The 19,614-nt window shown below is 38.5% G+C and overlaps 1 protein-coding gene and 1 long non-coding RNA gene across 5 annotated transcripts; both read right to left on the bottom strand.

The window, feature by feature from the left end:
• Positions 1–2,879: 2,879 nt before the first annotated feature.
• Positions 2,880–11,309, bottom strand: ackr4a (atypical chemokine receptor 4a). 3 transcript variants are annotated; one of them, XM_033650082.2, is made up of 2 exons: positions 11,214–11,309; positions 2,880–6,323 (listed from the first exon to the last, which is right to left on the bottom strand). In XM_033650082.2, exon 2 carries the CDS (start codon positions 6,306–6,308, stop codon positions 5,196–5,198), a length of 1,113 nt encoding a protein of 370 aa, XP_033505973.2. In that variant the 5' UTR covers positions 6,309–6,323; positions 11,214–11,309; the 3' UTR covers positions 2,880–5,195. The 3 variants fall into 3 exon arrangements, with proteins under 3 accessions (XP_033505973.2, XP_078029173.1, XP_033505972.2); XM_078173047.1 differs by lacking the exon at positions 11,214–11,309 and adding an exon at positions 9,210–9,589; XM_033650081.2 differs by lacking the exon at positions 11,214–11,309 and adding an exon at positions 9,263–9,435.
• A 2,368-nt stretch (positions 11,310–13,677) lies between these two features.
• On the bottom strand, positions 13,678–16,457 carry LOC144464991 (uncharacterized). 2 transcript variants are annotated; one of them, XR_013492395.1, is made up of 5 exons: positions 16,296–16,457; positions 15,644–15,730; positions 15,398–15,441; positions 15,107–15,186; positions 13,678–15,015 (listed from the first exon to the last, which is right to left on the bottom strand). It is a non-coding gene; the product is annotated as an uncharacterized LOC144464991 (long non-coding RNA). The 2 variants fall into 2 exon arrangements; XR_013492396.1 differs by having other exon boundaries at positions 15,632–15,730; positions 16,296–16,456.
• Positions 16,458–19,614: the final 3,157 nt, after the last annotated feature.

The raw sequence follows: 19,614 nt of genomic DNA, 5'->3' as shown, positions 1-19,614 counted from the left end.
GAAATGGTTTCCAGATGTGCCCGCACATGTGCCAGAGTATGACCTGCAGCATCACTTGATTTGTACCAGCTGGGATACAGGAAGGCAGCTAAGAAAAACATTACAGTGGAAAAGAAACATTTAGAACTTGTGAAATTCCAGTGAGAACTTAGTGGGTTTACATTTAGTCTCAGAGATTAATGTGACAACAAACTGCAGCATGCATTGAGGCAAAATAACAAATTCAAAAATATTTAAACTATGTAGTGCTGTGTTTGTTTTATTCACAATTGGAGAAGATGTTTTATTTGCTGATGAACTTCCCTGTGTCAGTGACCTCTGAACTTTATCCACAAAGTCATGCAATGAATCTGCCTCATTATTTGTCAGTTCCCTGACATCACATACAGAGTTTTTATTGTCCTTGCATTCATATAGCACATTTGTTTAGCATAACTTGATTTGAACCAGCTATAAAATCTTGGAGGAAATTGTGCAACATCTGAAAACCTGCAAGTTTTTTCAAAAATGTTTTCAACTGCATGGTATCAGACCTTCTGCACATAGTGAACGCTTTACGCCCAGGCTGTTTTCCACAGACTCTAAAAACTGCAGCTCTAAGCCACTCTTAAAAAGTTGATATAAAAAACAACTCACTAATGAACAATTTAAGCACAAATGAAACCTACCATTTTTAAGGGAAATCATTGAGAAGGCTGTTTTTCAACACCCACTTGGCACCTAACAAGTTGCTCTGAGGTTTTCCAGGCAGGTTTTCAACTACACCACACACACACACACACAGGCTGCTCTTGTTAAAGGGGAACACCCTTTAAATTTTAATAAATAAATTAGGAATTCCAATGTGTTTTTTCCATGGCCTAGGAAAGTTCCCTCAGTGTTTGGGACCAGGAGCTACTCTCTCTCAAAGCCAGAAACCAGAAGAGGAATTCTCAAACTTGTGATGCCATAGGGTATTTTACATAGAGATAGCGCTACACAGCTTCTATGAAGTCCCTTCTTTAAGCCTCCTTTGCATTTTTACACAGAACAAAATGGCGGTGGCATCATTCAGCTCCAGTGTGTGATTATACACTGCATTGCAGCTTTGCAGAATCAAACGAGGTGTGACAGCATGACGTAACACATCAGCATTGGCCTCTAGTGTGACATATATTCGTCAGTACCACTGGCAACATTGGCATCAACCTGTCAGTAACAATCATTTACTGTACTTATGTTTTCTTTTTGATTCTGATGAAGACGCAGTTGGCGTCGAAACGTTAGTCATTAATAAATTCATCACAAGTGATCTGAGTGCTCCAGTGCTTTTCTTGTGGATTCCTCCACGGGGTTATTTTGATCTATATGGTTCTGTTCTGAGAAGCACCGACCTCCAATTGCGGAAGGGCTGAAGCGCGAGAGATTCCCTCTACCCAACAATCATTTACTGTCTTTGTGATATGGTAGCTGGTCCCGACCTCTGGTCAGAGCCCAAGGAGCTCCTAGACATTGTTTTCCAAATTTGCAGACATTTGTGGCCACTGTTCTTCTTCATTGGGTTAGCCGCTAACTGCTAACCGCTACTTTTTAAATCTCCCACGGTGGGTCTCACACATAACATGTCATTAAAACATCACACCTGTTCCACCCGTGGTCCTGTACCATGGACTGTCCTGTTCTGTTCCCAAATGAACTTCATGTCCTTGTAGTGTTCTCAGTCTGAAGCAGAAAATGTGCCATTATCCTCAGAACATTCCCCTGGGTCATTGAGAACATCTTTCCCATTTTATTGTCCATGGAGCAGCTCCAGATTTTTTATCCTATTACATCGCAAATTTGAGCTTCAGTACTCTAGTTTTTGGATTTGGGAGAGAGTTGTTCATGTTCACTAATATTTTTTGACTGTCTTAAACCATAGAAATATCATATAGTGCGTAGCTCCCCTTTAAGGTCTTGATTGACTACTGTTTAATAGATACTAGTAGTACTATACTATTCCCACATTAAAGACTGGAAACTTGATTGGACTTTGCAGCACAGTACTAATCTGGTCTCAATCCTATTTGAAGAACAGGGACTGCTTTGTATTTATTATTTTATTTATCACACATCTGAGTATCCAAAAATTACGTGGACTCCCCCAGGGCTCTCGTTCTGGGGCCTCTTCTGTTCTACATCTGCATTCTTCCACCTGCTCAGATTGTGGAAAACGAAAAGTATTTTACAACAGTTATGCAAACCACAATCAGATTTATAAAATATCACTTGGTGACTATGATCTCGCACAAGCACTGAGTAGGTATAACTGGATGTGCCAGAAATCTAGATTTCTTTTTTTAAATATCTTTTAAAAAATGTCTTTCTGTCTTATTTAAAGCACTCTGAATTGCCTTGTTGTTGAAAGGTGCTACACAAATACTGTAAACTTGCCTTTTGTACAAGGGGATGTTGCAATATGTTTGCAAAGGTCAAGCAAAAATAACGCTGACTTGTGTTTATCTAAATAGGAGTGTGCTAATACTGGACTTTTCAAAAGTGAATGACTAAATATTTGAATGTGCGCAACAACTCCTCTCTCTGCTTCTCTGAGTGATCTCACTGGGCTAACTCAGTCTTAGAGAAAAACATCCCAATTAAAAAATAAGATTTGCAACTATCAAGAGAGTGATGCTCATCACCTCGTAAAAAGGTTACTAGAAGTTGTTTTCCAGCGTGTTGTGCACACTCGGCTGCAGAGATAAACTGTGACGTCCATGTGCAGTAAATGCGCCTCAGATGTTCCAGGGTACTCAGGAAACTATTAAAGCCGAGGTTTTCCACATAAAAGGGAGTTAAATCCCACTGGATGTAGATTTGGCACAAGACTGCAAGTAACACCACCAGAGTAAACAAAGTGAAATGTGGTATCTTTTAATATTCAGGAATTTGAAGTCAACGTGAGGTGAGAAATAAAACACATGACTAAAAGGTACACAGGTCAAGTGGAGCAATATTAGAGATAGAAAATCATGCTTCTTTGCTTCATATCTGAGGTGCAGGCATGTGTAGTGCATCTAGTTTACAGGCTGTGCAGATGTGTAACATCAACTTAATCAGGAATATTTTTTTAAGGTGATTGCAAAAAATAAACAAGCATTATTTCAAACAAGTTGCAATTACAAAGTTTTAGAAAAAGTTCCAGCCCATTTAGTTTATAAAATTGACCTCATTATTCTTCTTGTCTTCACTTGCTGTATAGTGTAATGAAAAGTATCAAGTTCAAGTATTTATCTTATTTATGCTTTGTGGGCAGCTTGAAAAGTGTTAAATGCCCCATGTGAAATACTGGAGGAATGTCTGTCACCTCATAGATTATGATTCTGTTAAACTTGTGGAACAAGAGTAAATCAGAGTTTAAAGAGTTCATTGTCATGCTAACTATAATAAATACTGTTGAAAAGAAATATTGTTTTCACAGCACATTCTCACTCCCAACTCATCAAATACTGCCACTTGGTCAGTGGCCCTAAATGTCAAAATGTGACGCTTCAGGTGCCCCTCTAGCGTCAGTTTTGAAGGTTGTGGGACAACGTGTCAATTTAAACTTGTAACATGCATTGTGTCCTTTCAGAATAAACTTGCATTTTCATAGCAGTTTGAGCTTGTTACGTGCAGAACGTAGGTAAAAAACTTTGTTATTAAGTTTACTTTGGTACTGAGGTTTAGGCAACAATAGCACATATTGGCATAAAATAAGTATGTTTTTTACTTACATAATCCATGTTGGGAAGGTTGCTCTTGAAATCTTATAGGGTACAGATTACTTGTTACCCTGTTATGAATGTCATAAGAAATGTAACTATATTTCTTTATTAGTAATGTGATTTATTAAATTTGATTACTTATTGATTACTTTTGAAACAGTTATTTTAAACTTGGCAATAAAACTGAAAAATGTCTGGATACCGACTGTGCAAAGAAAAAGACATTCCCACATGGCGAAAATGTGCAAAGCAACAGAATGACTGTTATTTTTACATATAAGCTTGTTATAGCAAATGTATTTGGATATAACACTGTTGTAATCATCAACATTTTAATTGGTAACTGTAATTTACTCACATATTTTGTCTCAATAACTGTAACTAATCACAAATATATTTATTTTGTAATATAATTACATGTAACTACTCACTGCCCAACACTGAATGTAATGCAAATGCAGCGCCATGTGACATACGTCACTAGCACAGTATGCTACACATTCTAGCATGCTAGGTTGTCCTTAAAACAGACCCTTCAGGATTTCACAGGCACAATGTGATCTCATCCTTACTCTTCATGTTTTGCCACTTGGGCAGAAGCCTCGCAGCAGTGGTTGACATCCAACACAAGCTGTTAATCTCACACTGACACCTCAACAGCTTGACTTTGTTGTTAACCATAATGACATCACATAACCACTGGGTAGCGTTAGCTGTGTGATGCTAACAGTTAGCCCTGTCACTGTGTGTGTGTGTGACTCTCAGCTTGTGTCCCACAGCAGTAGTCTCGTCATAAACAGAGAGAGAGGGGGGGGGGAGCGAATTTAAACCCTGCTTGCAGCTCTACAGTGAAATAATATTCTACTTGTTGCCAATGGTAAAGTTTGCAATAAAGTTGGACTGGCCTAATTTATGGTGTCACACCGGAGACGGACACCGGAGTTCTGGGTGAAAGTCCAGAATTTGTTTGACCTGGCCACCTATGTGTACTTTCTTGCATTTTTATACTACTATGATGCCACCGTCCAGTGTGTCTCATACAACTGCTAAGGGTGCCTTGGTGCATCACTATCTGACGCCAAGGGCCAGTGACCAAGCCTCAGTATTTGATGAGTTGGAGTGAGACCAGGTTTCCATTGGACCAGGGTATAGAATCTGACAAAACATCACTCCAAACACAAAACCAAGTCCTTTTTTCATTCATAAAAAACACCAAAAACAATGTAATATTCTTTGGTCTTAATAAGTAAACAAAATACTTTGCTAAAAGCCATTTTAACAAACTAGAGGAGGAAAATACAGCTGACAACCTCCTGTTTTTAATGTGGAGAGAATTACATGTTAAAATTTCAGTGGAATATTTGTACATCTTAATGATTGTCAAGCATGCTTCTACTGCTGCTGTATCTGTTCTACTATAATAAAAATGATTCATATAGATGTCTTTTAGCATGACACTCCTGTGCTCAATCATATTGAGAATGTGTTTGTCTCTTGTGATGCACTGTGGGAGTTAAATGACATTTCCATCTCTTCCTCCTCTGCAGGATTTTCCCTCCTCTTCCTCCTCTTCCTTCTCTTCTCGCCAAACTTCTTGGCCACTTTCATCATGTGCTGCCTGAAGGACGAGCCCATGAAGGCATAAAGGATGGGGTTGAGGCAACAGTGAGTGAGGGCCAAGCTCTCTGTCACCTGAGTGGCATGATCCAATACTTTGCTTGTCCCACAGTGGGTCACTAAGGCATAGACTGAGTCCATCGCTCGGTAGACCTTCAACACGTTATAAGGCAGCTGAGTGACCACAAACACACCCACTACTATTAGAAGGACACGTAGAGCTTTCCACTTCTTGCCTCTGCTCTCCACAGGGAGGGCCTTTAGTGCCTGGCCCATGTTACAGTAGCAGATCACCATCACCAGGAGAGGAAGCAGGAACCCCAGCAGCACCTCTGCTATCTCCAGAGCAGCTTTACCTCCTCCAGCCATCGATGGAGGGTAGACAGCCAGACAGACGTTCCTATTAGATGTCCATCTCACCTCTGAGAGTATCAAATCAGGGAGACCAAGGATGAAAGCTGTCACCCAAACAACTAAACACACCTTCCAGCAGTGTCTCCTGCTGAATATCCTCTGCAGCCGCCCTCTTTGGTCTTCACCTCGCACCCTGGCTAACGCCAGGTAACGGTCCAGGCTGATGCAGGCCAGCAGCAACATGCAGCAAGTGAAGTTGACCGTGTAGCAAGCTGACACCATCTTACAGACGACCATCCCCAGCTCCCAGCCCCTCGCCGCATCAGCAGCCCAGAAGGGTAGCGTGAAGAGCAGGAGCAGGTCAGCCACAGCCAGGTGAGTCAGGAAGGTGTCCGTCATGGTCTTGAGGCGTTTGTGGTAAGCATAGACCGCCACGACTAAACCGTTTCCTGCCAGTCCCACCACCAGACACAGAGTATATATGATAGGGAGGAAGAGGGCTGCGAAGGAACGGACGTCACCCTTCTCACAGAGGGCAGGGTAGTCGTCGTAGCTGAAGTTGAAGCTGATGTTTTCGTGGAAGTAGTAGTAGTCCTCCTCTGAGACATCCATGATGATCAGACGAAGCTGTGAGGGAGGACATTTTAAAATTTTAAACATTCACAGATATACTTGTGCAACAGTGTGCATACACAGAGCAAAATCACTAAGTACATGCGCTCAACTACTCCACCTAAAGTCACAGTGAACTGGCAGATAATTCCTTAGCTTCTGTTACGTTACAATTCAGACATGTCTGTAATAACAGCAGGACAGGACCAAAGGCTGTAAAATTTTTTAGACAGCAGAGATTACAAATAAATGAGATGGAAAAATGATGAAGAATGTGTCTCCATCATAGACTGCATAAAAGAAGTGGAAGTTGCCACCTTGACGTCACCCAGTGGTTCGTTGACTACCATTGTGAAACCTTAAATTTGCCATTTTGGTCATTGCTGTCTTATTTTTTTTGCAGCCAGAAGTGACCATATATGGATGAGAGGGTGGAGCTGTGGAGGAGTGAGGGGTGGATCTGACTGAGAGAGTGCTGCAGTGGTAGCCACTTGTCGATCACAAGGTAAGCACGCCCTTAAGCATACCCTGCTTTATCATCTATTTAACTCTAAATTGGACCATAATTCACAAAATGAACATCATACTGTGCTGAAGAAGACTTGAATCTAGTGATTGAGACCATGAACTCATTACGAAAACATTTACTGAGGTAATAAATCAAATGAGAAGTAGGGTCATTTTCTCATGTACTTGTATACAATTGGATGCCCCTGTTGTTCATTAGAAGGGATGCAGATTTAAAGCATTTCCACATTAGCTTTGCTTCTTAGACCCGAAGATTAACCCTTCACCACATATCACATTTGATTGGATAAAGAAGAGTCATCAAAAATATTTGTGTTTTACAAGAACAGTAAAGGGGAATTTTGATATGAAAATACTCAAAGAAAATTATGTTTTTGACACATACCACCTGTAATAACAGATACATGAACAATTAAGATGAGAACCAGGGAATTTGAAAATATATTTTTCATCTCACTGTGTCTTCAAACATTAAAAATTCTGCTTGAGCAACAAAATCAAAAAGAAAAACAGATTTGAAACTGCCAGAAATGTCACAAGTTACTGCAGTGCCAGTGTCTGGATTTAATGTAAGGAATAAGCTGTCTTTGTCTTACAGCTGAAACAGAAAAACTACAATTGGCAACAAAACTGGAAAACACTGTATGTGGAGACATGAAATCCTCTAGTTTGGGAAGAAAGATCTAAAGACACCAAAGTCTGCAAATAATTTTGTGACTGTAGGCTAATCATTGTGCTATGATAATATCATTGTTGACATCTGGACATGATGTCCTGACCCGAACTCTTCCTCCCTGTTGTAGCGTCACTGAAATAAGTAATGTGAGTTCATTCTGCCTCGCTGCAGAGTGATAAGAGCAGAGAGTTTCTACAGAGTGCAGATAGTATAAACTATCACATTCTCCTGGAGATCCCCAGCCTGAGACCAAGAGTTCTGTTAGGCTACATTTACTCAAGTGCTGTACTTAAAGGGTATCTTCGGTATTTTTCAACCTGGACCCTGTTTTTATATTTTTTCTGTATCTACCTAACTAATATTTTTTAAATGATCTGAAAATAATTCAGTATTGAGCAAGACCATTGCAGCTGGTAGTAGCGAAACAGACAGCAATGTAACTACTGTGTAACATCAGAAAGTTTGCTGATCCAGCAGGGAGTCGGGGCAGCTGGAAGACACAGAATGCACATAGAAGCAACCTGAATCCAGCCAGTGCAAATTCCAGCTCTATGGGACCAGACAGCCCCAACCCCCTGCCGGATCAGCAAACTTTCTGTTGTTGCCGTTACACGTTAGACCACGCCTGCAGCTGGCCACCAGCCCACCAGCCCACTGTGACATGCAGCACTCGGGGCTTGCACTGGCCGAATTCAAGCTGCTACAGCCACTGACTGGGGGTCAGTCTGCGCAGCTGCTGCCTGCTCTCCTCCTGGTGAGGTGGTCTGTAGCGGTGGGGAGTGAGGCGGAGGACACACTGTGATTTAAGGCTTAAGCTTACATTAGCTACATGAACATGAGCTTAAAGATGCAGCCATGAGCCTTTTCACTTACCAGAAGGCTCAACTACTGGCAACACTTTCTCTCCATCTCTGAAAGGCTTCCCCCAGTACTGCCAGTTTTTGTTTCATTTATTGCCAGGTTCTCTGTTTAAAAAGTCCATCTTCCTTTTTTGGGCTGCTTTGCATTTCAAGCAGTTTCTGCCAATGCTGGAATAGCATCTTTTTCTGCAGGGTTCTCTAACATTAAATCTGGCTTTCACCAATGGGACATGCATGTACCTGTGCATTTGAAGAACAGCCAATAACAACGCCCTTTTTCTGAACTGACCTTTGATCGGCCAAAGTCTCCCGTCACAGCCTAGATTTTCTAAAACATGAAAACAGAGCCAAGAGGAGGGGCAGAAGTGTAGTTTTCTTTCAGTCCACTTGAGTTACAACATGCTCGCAGTTTGAGATTTTTTGCCCAATGGTGCCAAAATGAAACTGCCTACCCCAGCTTTAATAGGCTGACGACATCCCAGTCAGGAGAAGAATTTTAGTGGAGTGAGCATGAAATGTAAATACTCAAGTTAGGCACAAGTGATTAAAAAATGGACCACAAAAAGGACTACAGTGCATGAGTAAATGATATATAGCCAGTTAAATGTTACAGAAAGTACACAGCAGTAAGGAATTAAATCAGTTCCACCAGCTGCAACATAACATGCTGCTCACAAGTTCATGCCTCAGCAATAATAACCCATTAATATAAAAGCTAATTCTAATATAAGACACAGAATGATAAACTAAAGAGACACTTCAGCTGTTTATGTAATATTAGTGTAATCTGCTGTGATGACACACATCCAACTGATCAAGAATACAAATTGAGGCTACCTTACAGGTTAAAGATAATGCAAGCAGGTAGGCAGTGCTGGATGGATACTCACAGCGCCTGTTCATCTATCTGTCCCGTCTGTTTGCACCATGTGAGCTCAAAGCTTTGTTAGACTTCAGACTGAGGGCTCTGTGTGGAGGGGAGGGTTCATTTGATTTTACACACAAGTGGGTGGAAAGTCACAAAAAAAAAAAACAGCCTCGTGGGAGTCCAGTGATCGACGTAGAGTTAAACTAGGCAAGCCCATTTACTGTGGGAAAGTTGCCCCAGTGGATCTGCCTGTAATGATAAAAGATCATTTCCCTCTGGATATTAGCATGTAAAGTCCAACTGTGGCTCTGCAGGTATGATAAAGAGACACACACAAAGAAATGCTGTGGTGAATGTACACTCGGATACTATTGAAGCAGGAACTTTACATGATAGGTTATTTCTATTGCTGCTCTACAACCTCTAGTGGTTCCTCTGAGGTACTGCAGGGTGGCTGCCAAGTTAGTGTTTGATAGTATTTTTTAAGTTGTTTTTTTTTTTCTTTTCAAACATTAAAATACACTGAACACGAATTCAATCTATTTTGCCTTCTGCAACAAGGTACCTCTGTGAAAGTGGAGTTTCCTCCTCACTTAACTGAAAGTCAGTCCATTCTCATTCCCAACTTGTCAAATACCAACGCTTAGTCAGTGATCTCAGCATCAGATACCAACGCTCAGAGGCAGTTTCTAACCAACAATTGTAGTATTAGGAGTGAGGAAGTCCCTGTCTGGAAGTTCCTATGTGGAACTTCCTCATGACGTAAGTATAACCATACTTATTTTAAGCCAAGCCGTGATGTTGACCCTAACCACAGACTGTTGTTGCCTACATACACACATATGCCTACCTCTAAGGAAATAACCTCAAAACAAGGTGTTTTAACTATGTAGTAAGTTTATTTTCAAAAAGAGTGTACGCATGTAGTGAGCAGAAAGTGTACATTTCCTGTGAAAATGGAAATGTATTTTGAAAAGACACAATACATGTGACAAGCGTCAATTCAGATGCCATCCAAGAACGTCAAAAACTGACGAAGGAGGCTACCTATAGCATGTCATATTTTGACATTTAGGTTCACTGACCAAGTTATGGTATTTGACTAGTTTGGATGACAACAGATTGCAAGCAAAGTTACCTCAGAGATTCAGATTAATAATACGTCATTTAATCAACAAATATATCACAATGTAATACTACAGATTAAGGTGCGATTAGATTTTTAAAAAAGGGAGGGGCCTACTTTTTACTTGAGTAAAATGTTGTAGTGCAACACTTGAAACAGAGTATTTCTACACCATGGTATTGCTACTTTTATTTAAGTAAAATATTTGAATGTTTCTTTTACCACTGGCAAAATACTGTTTATTTGTTTTAGATATGCACTTACCCTAAAATCATATTAGGTTTTCGCTATAGATACCTGACCTAAAGTTATGGCTTTGTGAATGGTAATAACTGACGGTGACTCAGTTATGTATGTCAACATCCTCTGAGCTCTTTTCTTATGTGGTGGCAGGACAGTTACTAAACAATGTTCAGACAGACTTTAGTAAGAAAAGCAACCCGAAAATGGCAAAATGTGATTTTGAAAAGTTTGAAATGATGCCCTCAAGTACACGTTTACACTCTAAGAAGCAGTGAGCAACAAAAATGAGTTATTAAAGATGTTTTTTTCCAACAGAAAATACCAGTTAGTTGTATTTTGAGCAACAGCTACAGAATATCAGATATAAACCACAGTGTAAAACCCACCCTGACAGTGAAGACTTTGGTTAAGTAGCATTTTCTCTCATTATTTACTTACATTTAAATGTGATGGGAATAAAAGATTGGCAAAAGTCCCCAAAATCTGATTCAATCAGATATAAAATCACAAATTACTTGTAAATGTCACCATCCTGCAGGATTATAGTCGCTGTAGGATATGACCTCATGTAGTTAATGTGAATCAGTTAAGAAACCAGTCTTACCGTTTGTCACTGCCAGCGAGCCGGGAATGAGTCCAGTTTCAAATCCAGCCGAGTCTTGTAGCTCCGCACTGGAAACACACTTCTGAGAAAGATGACTCAGAGAGAGAGGCAGAGAAGTCAAGTGACACAGTAACAAGCCACAACCTAATTATTTGTCTGGGCTGTTTATTGAGGAAACCATTTCTGGTGTTTGAACATGACAGAACGTGTTTACACTGAGACTAAAGCAAAAAATGTTAACAGCATTTCAACACCAGAGGAACGACACAAACAATCAGTCATTGATCCACACATACTGTAAAAGTATGCGACTTGGGCAAAATGTGCAAAACCAAGAAATCCTTCCTTCTCTTGTTCTGTTTTCTTAGTATATGAGCTGCTCGGCTCAGCAACAGAAACCATAAACACTGGATTTGTCTTTTCAGGATGAAATTCCTTTGGTTCCCAGTTGGCCACAAAATATTTATATTTTATAAAATCAAATACATATGTAAGTACTGTAGAGAACAGTCACGGGATGCATTGCTTTGAAGTAGTTTGCATTAGCATGTGTATTTTTCTTGTACATGTCAAGTGATCATAGTCACTAGTTTGAATTCAGACCAGCTGGTGAAATGTCAGGTTTAGATTATTATTTTGTTTATCATCAGTGAAGATAACATAAATGTGATTACAGGTTCTTCTGCAGGTGTTGGGTGGTTTACACTGACCAGTTGTCAGAAAAAATATTGGCAGAGTACCTTTATAAAAACCAGGTGGAGGGGATGGTGGATGGTGTGACACATCAAACCCTGCCAAGCTCAGACTGCTGTTCAAAACCAGAAAAACAGGTTGTGATTTATAGAGTCATTGCTGTGTTTCCATCTGCTTTTTAGGCTCCAAATGTGGGATGTTTTGTAGCAACCTGTCAGAGGGATAGTGGTACAAAATGCGGTTGTTTTTTTACGTAGACATCGCTGCTTTTCTAGCTTAGACCCTCAAAACTGGGTATTTTAACATGCCAAAAAATGATCTTTTCGTAACCATAACCAAGTGTTTTTGTGCTTAAACATAACCAGACCTTAATGACAGTCTTGTTGAAACACAAAGAAACATACATTTTCAACACATCTGCTACATGATATCCTGCAGATGTCTTTGGTTAGCATAAACATACAATGCCAACAACATTTTTTCTGGCAACTAGGTTGTAGGTTTACACCCTGTTCTTACATACAGCAGACGCCATAAAAGAAAGCTCAGTGTTTTATATATTTAGGGTTTCAGCTACATGCTGGAGGCCCCGGCCTCTCAGGAGGCACTGAGAAGTTCATATAGGAGTCTTGTGAAATAGGCATCTCTACAGTATAAATTTGGTGATCCAGGGACTCGCTCTCATCAAGCTAACAGCTAACACACAGCTGGCAATATGCTCAGTCACAACCATGTCACTCAACAATAGTTGTGTCCAAAATTACTCAATTTTTCACTCATTCACTCTCTAGAGTGACTGTTTCAAACATGACAACATGAATGTTCTGAATGAGCCCTTTTGTATTTTCTGCTGAAAAGTGTTGCAGTGTATGTGAATAACATCAGCTGACAGGAAACACACATTTGAGGTGAAAGTGTTTGTTGGATCTGTTCACCACCCCTCCCACTCACCCCACTTGGACTTTAATCGCCTTAACTTTCATCTTTGCCGTTAAACAATAACAACAATCAACCACGTATCATGTTCACGTTAAAGGACACCTTTTTTTATTATTTTCTGACACCAAAAGTCACTGCCCAAGCACCAGATTTCAACGACTTGTGAGACCGGGCTCTATTGTGAAAGTGTTGAGTGCCCTGTATGTGAATACATTTGTATGGTCATTATTGACATACCCAAAAAAAAAAGGCAGAATCATTTTTAAAGAATGCTCAGTAAATATATAGCACTGCGTATAGTAGACTACACTGTATGTTGAAAAGGCAATGTTTCTGTACAGTTAGCAAAATGTTTCACAAACAAGTTCACACATTTTATTTGAAAATAACCATATGCCCCTTTTATTGGAAAATAAAGTAAAATGTGATGGTGCTACTCTACAGAAGCGTATTGCATTCATTTGACAAATAAAAAAAGCCCTGTTTTTCTAAGTAATTTTTTCTGTTTTTTGGAGTAATTTATTTATTTTTCTGTTTTTTGGTGTAATTTTTTCTGTTTTGCAGGGGTCACTTGCAGGTGCCAGGCGGGAGCTTCTCACGAGATTTTGAAGTATCTTGTCTTCTCGTTCAGGAAAAAAAATTACCACGAAAAACAGAAAAAAATTACAAAACAAAAAGAAAAAAAAAACTGAAAAAAATTACCCCGAAAAACAGGGAAATAATGACTCAGAAAAAAACAGAAAATATTACCCCGAAAAACAGGGGAAAAATGACTCAGAAAACAACAGAAAATATTACTCAGAAAAATAGGGAAAAAATTACGCAGAAAAAATTACACCAAAAAACAGAAAAATAAATAAATTACTCCAAAAGACAGAAAAAATTACTCAGAAAAACAGGGCTTTTTTTATTTGTCAAGTGAATGCAATACACTTCCGTACTACACAGCTAAAAGGCTAAAAGAAGTTGGACTTTGGTTCATTTAAAGGTCACAAAATGTTCAGTAAAAACAGCTTTCGATAACCAGTGGAAATTTCCTTGTCAGAATTCACTGAATTCCAACTTAAGGCAAAAAAAATGCGTATTTATGTCTCCCCTGTGAGTGAATCCACCAGTGACAGTGATTCTACTGAAATTAATTGATTTCTCTGTTTTGATTGCTGTTGTGACATTCGTAGCAATATGCTAAGATATCTAGCCCCAGCTTTAAATATGTAGTAACTTGATAGAACACTTTTAGTAATATACAGCATGTTAATTTAACACTACATTTAGAAACAGTAGATACTCTTACGACACAACCTCAGATAGAAAGATGCATGGACCTTTCATTTACAATACAAACTGCTTTTTTATTTCATTGTGTAAAAACACTGCTGTGAAGCACGGTACAGAAAGTGAAAAGAGGTCAGCCCAGTGACAAAGTCCATCAGTTTTAACCAGTTATAATTTTTCATATTACAGGTTAACCTGACCCTTTAACATGTACTATTGGATCTACTAGCATTTTAGCAAAGTGCATATACTGATCAATTTACTGATGGTTCATAATGCAAATTTCATGCAGTAAGTTACTTTTCAACAAATGACTGTCATGATCCTGGGTTTTTGTTAATATCATGTTATCTTGTGGACTTCGTTTTGGGGTTCTCTGTTTGTGTCCTTCCTTGTTTTGTTATTGATAGGGAAACACACACAGGTATATATTCACAGAAAACTAATCACAAGAACAAGACACAGCTGGAGCAGGAGGACACGGGCAAAAGGAAAAAAATGAGGATTGGCTAACAACGAGGGTGTGGAGGGGAACACTAGCGTGGAGCAAACAAAACTAATACAGAACAGGGAACTCTGGGAACAGGGAAGGACTAACGAGGCAGGTGTGACAGAAAACAGTCGAGAAAACACACAAAGACAGGAAGTAAAACCAGACACGACACATGAGGAGAAAATCTACAAAATTAAACAGGAAACAGATTAAACATGAAACAAGGAACACAAACAGAAAACTCCAAAATAAAGGCCATTGGATCACAGAAAAGAAACAAAAACCCAGGATCATGACAATGACAAGCAGAAAGAAACCTTTGACAATAACCAGAGCATGCTGCTTCAGGAGATAATGTAGTAGGTGCAGGTCTTCATGTCTTCATCTTTCTTCCTCTGGTCACTGACAGAAACACATAATAAACATCACAGTCAACTGAACAGTGCTGCAGTTCAGTGCACAGGTGAGTGTGTCTTTATGTGTGCTCACTTACACAGCAGATGTGATCTCTTTTTAACATGGCGTCAGTGCATCATAATATTAGACCGGGATCCTGGTCGTCCTGATCGAAGTCTGTTTGGATAAAAAAAAAAAAAAAAAACAAGTCCAAAACTTAAATATGTTCATTTTTAAAATAAAAATATCAAACAGTTTTATTTATAGTATTTGTCAAATTGTTGATGCTCAAATATGCACACATGATTGTAATGTGCTACTGATTATTTTAGTTCATTTAATGCTTTTAACTGAGCTTTGGTTTCACACAGTAGACATGAGCTCTCACCTGAGATGAGGGTGTTGTTTTTTGTTCCGTTCGTGCAGTGGCTTCTGTATTATAACAAAAAAAATAGCACAAATAACCATTTAACAATGAATTAATGTAAGTCATGTGATGTACACAAACACAATCTACTGTATTTTATCCTTTTCACTTATGAGCATAATAAAACATTAAAATCAAATCAGATGAATGTGTGTGTGTGTGTGTGTGTGTGTGAGTGAGGGGAACTTAATGTACATTTGGTCTTACTGGGCGGACACTTCCACATTGTCTTCTCAAAATACAGTTGACTCCACGTTTGTTATCTTGTTGTCTGTTCATTTTTCCATCTCCTGCCTACAGAACAGAATGACATTTACATTTACTTACTTATTTAGTATTTATAAGTAGCATATAAACATTTTTAAAATAGTTTATAAGACACTATAATGTTGTTTTAAGCAGACATAAGTGTTTATTTATGTATTTATTAACAACTGTAACTCCTGGGGACACCCATAAGGTGAGGCTGGTGTATAAACAGACAATGAATGATAATACAGTAAAACAGTGTTACAACAGAGTTATAATAATATGAAACATGGCTTCTCAGGAGAGGTTATAATTGCCAACTAATTCTGTGTATTGATATACTTAAATTGTCTTTTTATCTCTGTACAGCTCCATTAGAGTTTGTTGTCTATATAATGTCTATGTGTGGCTTATAAATGCTTAAAATAAAGTGTTACTAATAATGAAATATTTATAGAAACACAAAGAAAGAGTCACAAAACAGAATCAGCATCTCTCAGTGCAAACATGATCAACATTTAGACGTAAATATCCCGTGAGAGAAAATGTAATTTGAATCAAGGACACAAAAAGCTACTATCTATCAGTGACCAGAAGTGGATTTTCTTACCAGCTCAGCAGACGGTGGACTTGTCGGGGGAGTTGAGGCTGTGACGAGCAGGAAAACCTGCAGACACAACAGGACCAACAGCAGAGTTCTGTCCATGACTGGTGAACTGAAGCTCTGACACACACACAGGTCTTTATAAACTCACTGCCAGCAGTTAGTTTGATGATCCGAAATGGTTTGTTTAACCACAAGTTCAATTTAATCGTCACTCTGTATCTCTGTATATCTGTATATCTGAGTGATATATCTGCTTCCTTCCCCTGCAGTCCCTCCTTAAACATTTACTGATCGTATCAGTAAAAATATGCCAACACATTTACAGAGAAGCAGTGTTTCACTATCAAACAGTCCCTCCAGGATTTCACAGGCTACTTTGGGATCGTTGTGACCTGAGATGCCTGATTACGCTGCAGCTTTCCTAAAACACTGGGGATGCATGTTGCGATGTTTTTGGTGTTTTTTTGCAATAAAGTTGTGAGGGAAAGCGGAAATTGAAATGTGATGCTAACATTTAGCCCTGATTGTAAAGAAAGAAAGAAAGATTGTACATTCTCAGAAAGTTAAATTCTTTTAATGTAGATAAGAAATGATGTCAATGTTTTATAAATATTTCATCGAATCTGTCCTCACTTTCTCACTAATTGCCTGGTTTGGTAACCTGAGCATTAGGGACAAAAACAACATGAACAGTACTGTGAAGGTGGCCAGCAAGCTGTTGGGTGTTCCACAGGTGTCATTAGCTGTTATATTTGACCAGCAGGTCCTCCGCAAAGCCAGGGCCATACTAGCCTGTACAAGTCACCCCCTTCACCAGGAATTTGAATCTCTTCCATCTGGACGTAGATTTAGAGTGCCCCGGGCCAAGTGCAATAGAACTAAAAACTCCTTTATTCCCCGTGCAATAACTCTTTCAAATTCTGATATGTAAGGCACATGTGAAATTAGCACTTTAAATGTTTTTCACTGTGGGTTTTATTGTTGTTATTGTGATGTACTGTATTGTTTTTATGTATTGTACTATTCATTCTGTGCTGTTTTAAATGGTCTGTCCTGACTGCAAGAAAAGTTTCCCTTTTGGGACAATAAAGTTACCTGACCTGACCTGTCACTGTGTACATGTCAGAGTAAAAAATAGCAACATATTAAATTCACTGCAGGTAACTCATGAAAAATTAGAATTACCACCTTATGATTTTGTTTATACTGGACAGGATGGGGATGAAAAACTCTAACCTGAAAAGTAACTAAAGCTGTCAGTCATATAGTGCAGTTAGAGGTACAATATTTACCTCTGAGATGTAGTGGAGTAGTATACAGTTGCATAAAATGGAAATACTCAAGTAAAGCACAAGTACTGATTTAGTACAAGTACTTATGACGCTACTGACGTACATATAGTTACATTCCCCACTGCTCCTCTGATTGACTTTGAGATTAGAATATACAGAAATAAAGAATGACTGCTATTAAAAATGGAGGCCTAAATGGTGTGTATTCTCAAGGTACACCTGTATTTGTATCTATGCACAATAGCTTCTATAAGGTGTGTTATCACTCTTATCACGACATATGTTTGTATTTATTTACTAATATGAAATAACAATTCACAACCAGCTATTACTCACGAAATATTTAACAAAATAATTCAAGAATTCATTTGAAATTTTTTTAAAATGACACCAAAGCAGCAATAACATATCCATTTGAAAAGGAAATAATGTAGGATAATGTAAGTATGTGATGTGCCACACACTTAATTTGATTTAATTTAATTTAATTTAATTTAATTTAATTTAATTTAATTTAATTTAATTTAATTTAATTTAATTTAATTTGCCTCTTTATAAGAAATGGGTGTGCACAACAAACTGATACAATCACTAAAAAATTCATTCATAACTTTTTATATAGGCCCAGTTAAATATTGCATTGATAATGTGTGGTTATCACAAAATCCCACAACACCTGGACTTGCAGCACGCCATTTGAGAACCACTCACTTACTTAGAGTAACCACGGCTGAATTAACCTGCAGGGCACACACATGATGAGCAGTTCAAAGAATGGTTGGATTAACCTTTTATTTCAAGTACAAAATACTACTTTTTGTTTGTTTGTTTGTTTGTTTGTTTTTTTACAGTTTATATTTGATGTCTAAAAAACATTTCAAGATGTGAGCAGAGCTGCACCCAGAATATAAAAATCAAAACATTAAATTCACCTAAGGTAATGTATGAAACAACTAGCAAAGCAAAAATACATTTTCTTTATCATGCAGAAAAAAAAATGTTATATGTTATGTTTAATGGCTTGCTGGCCCATCTATGTGCTTTTGCCTTTAGAATGCAAAGTTCATATAAGCATTGATTACTGTCACCAAAATAGTAAATGAATGGCAAATTCTTGAGAAGATGCAGCTTTCACATCTGTCTTCAGCTCTCTGCTCAGGCTTGTGTAGTTTTCTTCTTCTCACTGACGTATGAAAAACCAAGAGAAGTCACTGAGATGTAGAGCAGGAGAAAAAAACATCTCAATATGTGTGTGATGCAGCAGCTACATCATCACCAGATTATGTTTCTGTTTATGTCAGTAAATCAGTTTGTTTGATTAAATTAAATAAATGTTCTACATGTTTACATTTTGTTCACTTACACCATCTCCTTTAACTTGAAAACACCACAAGACAATAACACAGATCTCAAACCATGCTGATACTCATCCTCAAAGTATGAAACACGTTTACATTGTTTTGTCTGAAACCAGAAATTAAGGGTTTGCTGTAGTTGGAATCTGTAAACAGAGAAAGAGAGACTCACAGGAGAGACGCTAAATTAAACACAGATCAACAATGATAAAACAAAAGTAAACAGAGACATCCCATCTTGCTTTGTATCTGCAGGTGTTGTACCTGAAGGCAGCATGATTACAGACGTGACCTTTTTATTTATTAGTGTTATTCTTTTCCACTTATCTGTGGCTTCACAGAACAAACACAAACAATTATTAAGTTATGTCAGCGCTGCGATCAACACGAACTTCTGACAGGTATCAGCCTTACATCTAATTATTGACCTCAGAAGAGCCACTGAATCTGTGTTTGGCACCATGATAGCTTCAAACTCTCTTGTTTACAGATGAGTCCAGTTTTCAGCAGTGAAAGTAGATCCATTTCTTAAGTGAAACAAACAGTTCAACAATCTGAAAATAATCCATCACAAGTCCTGCATTCAAAATCCTACTGAAACTGTCCAGATGTCCCCGTCCAGTCCCATGGACAGAACTTTTCTAGGATGTGTAGATCACTGTCGTCTGAAAATGC

The sequence above is a fragment of the Epinephelus lanceolatus genome, chromosome 12, assembly GCF_041903045.1.
Source record: "Epinephelus lanceolatus isolate andai-2023 chromosome 12, ASM4190304v1, whole genome shotgun sequence".
NCBI lineage: Eukaryota > Metazoa > Chordata > Actinopteri > Perciformes > Serranidae > Epinephelus > Epinephelus lanceolatus.
The sequence above is the reverse complement of the archived record's forward strand: the minus strand, read 5'-3'. Positions and strand labels throughout refer to the sequence as shown.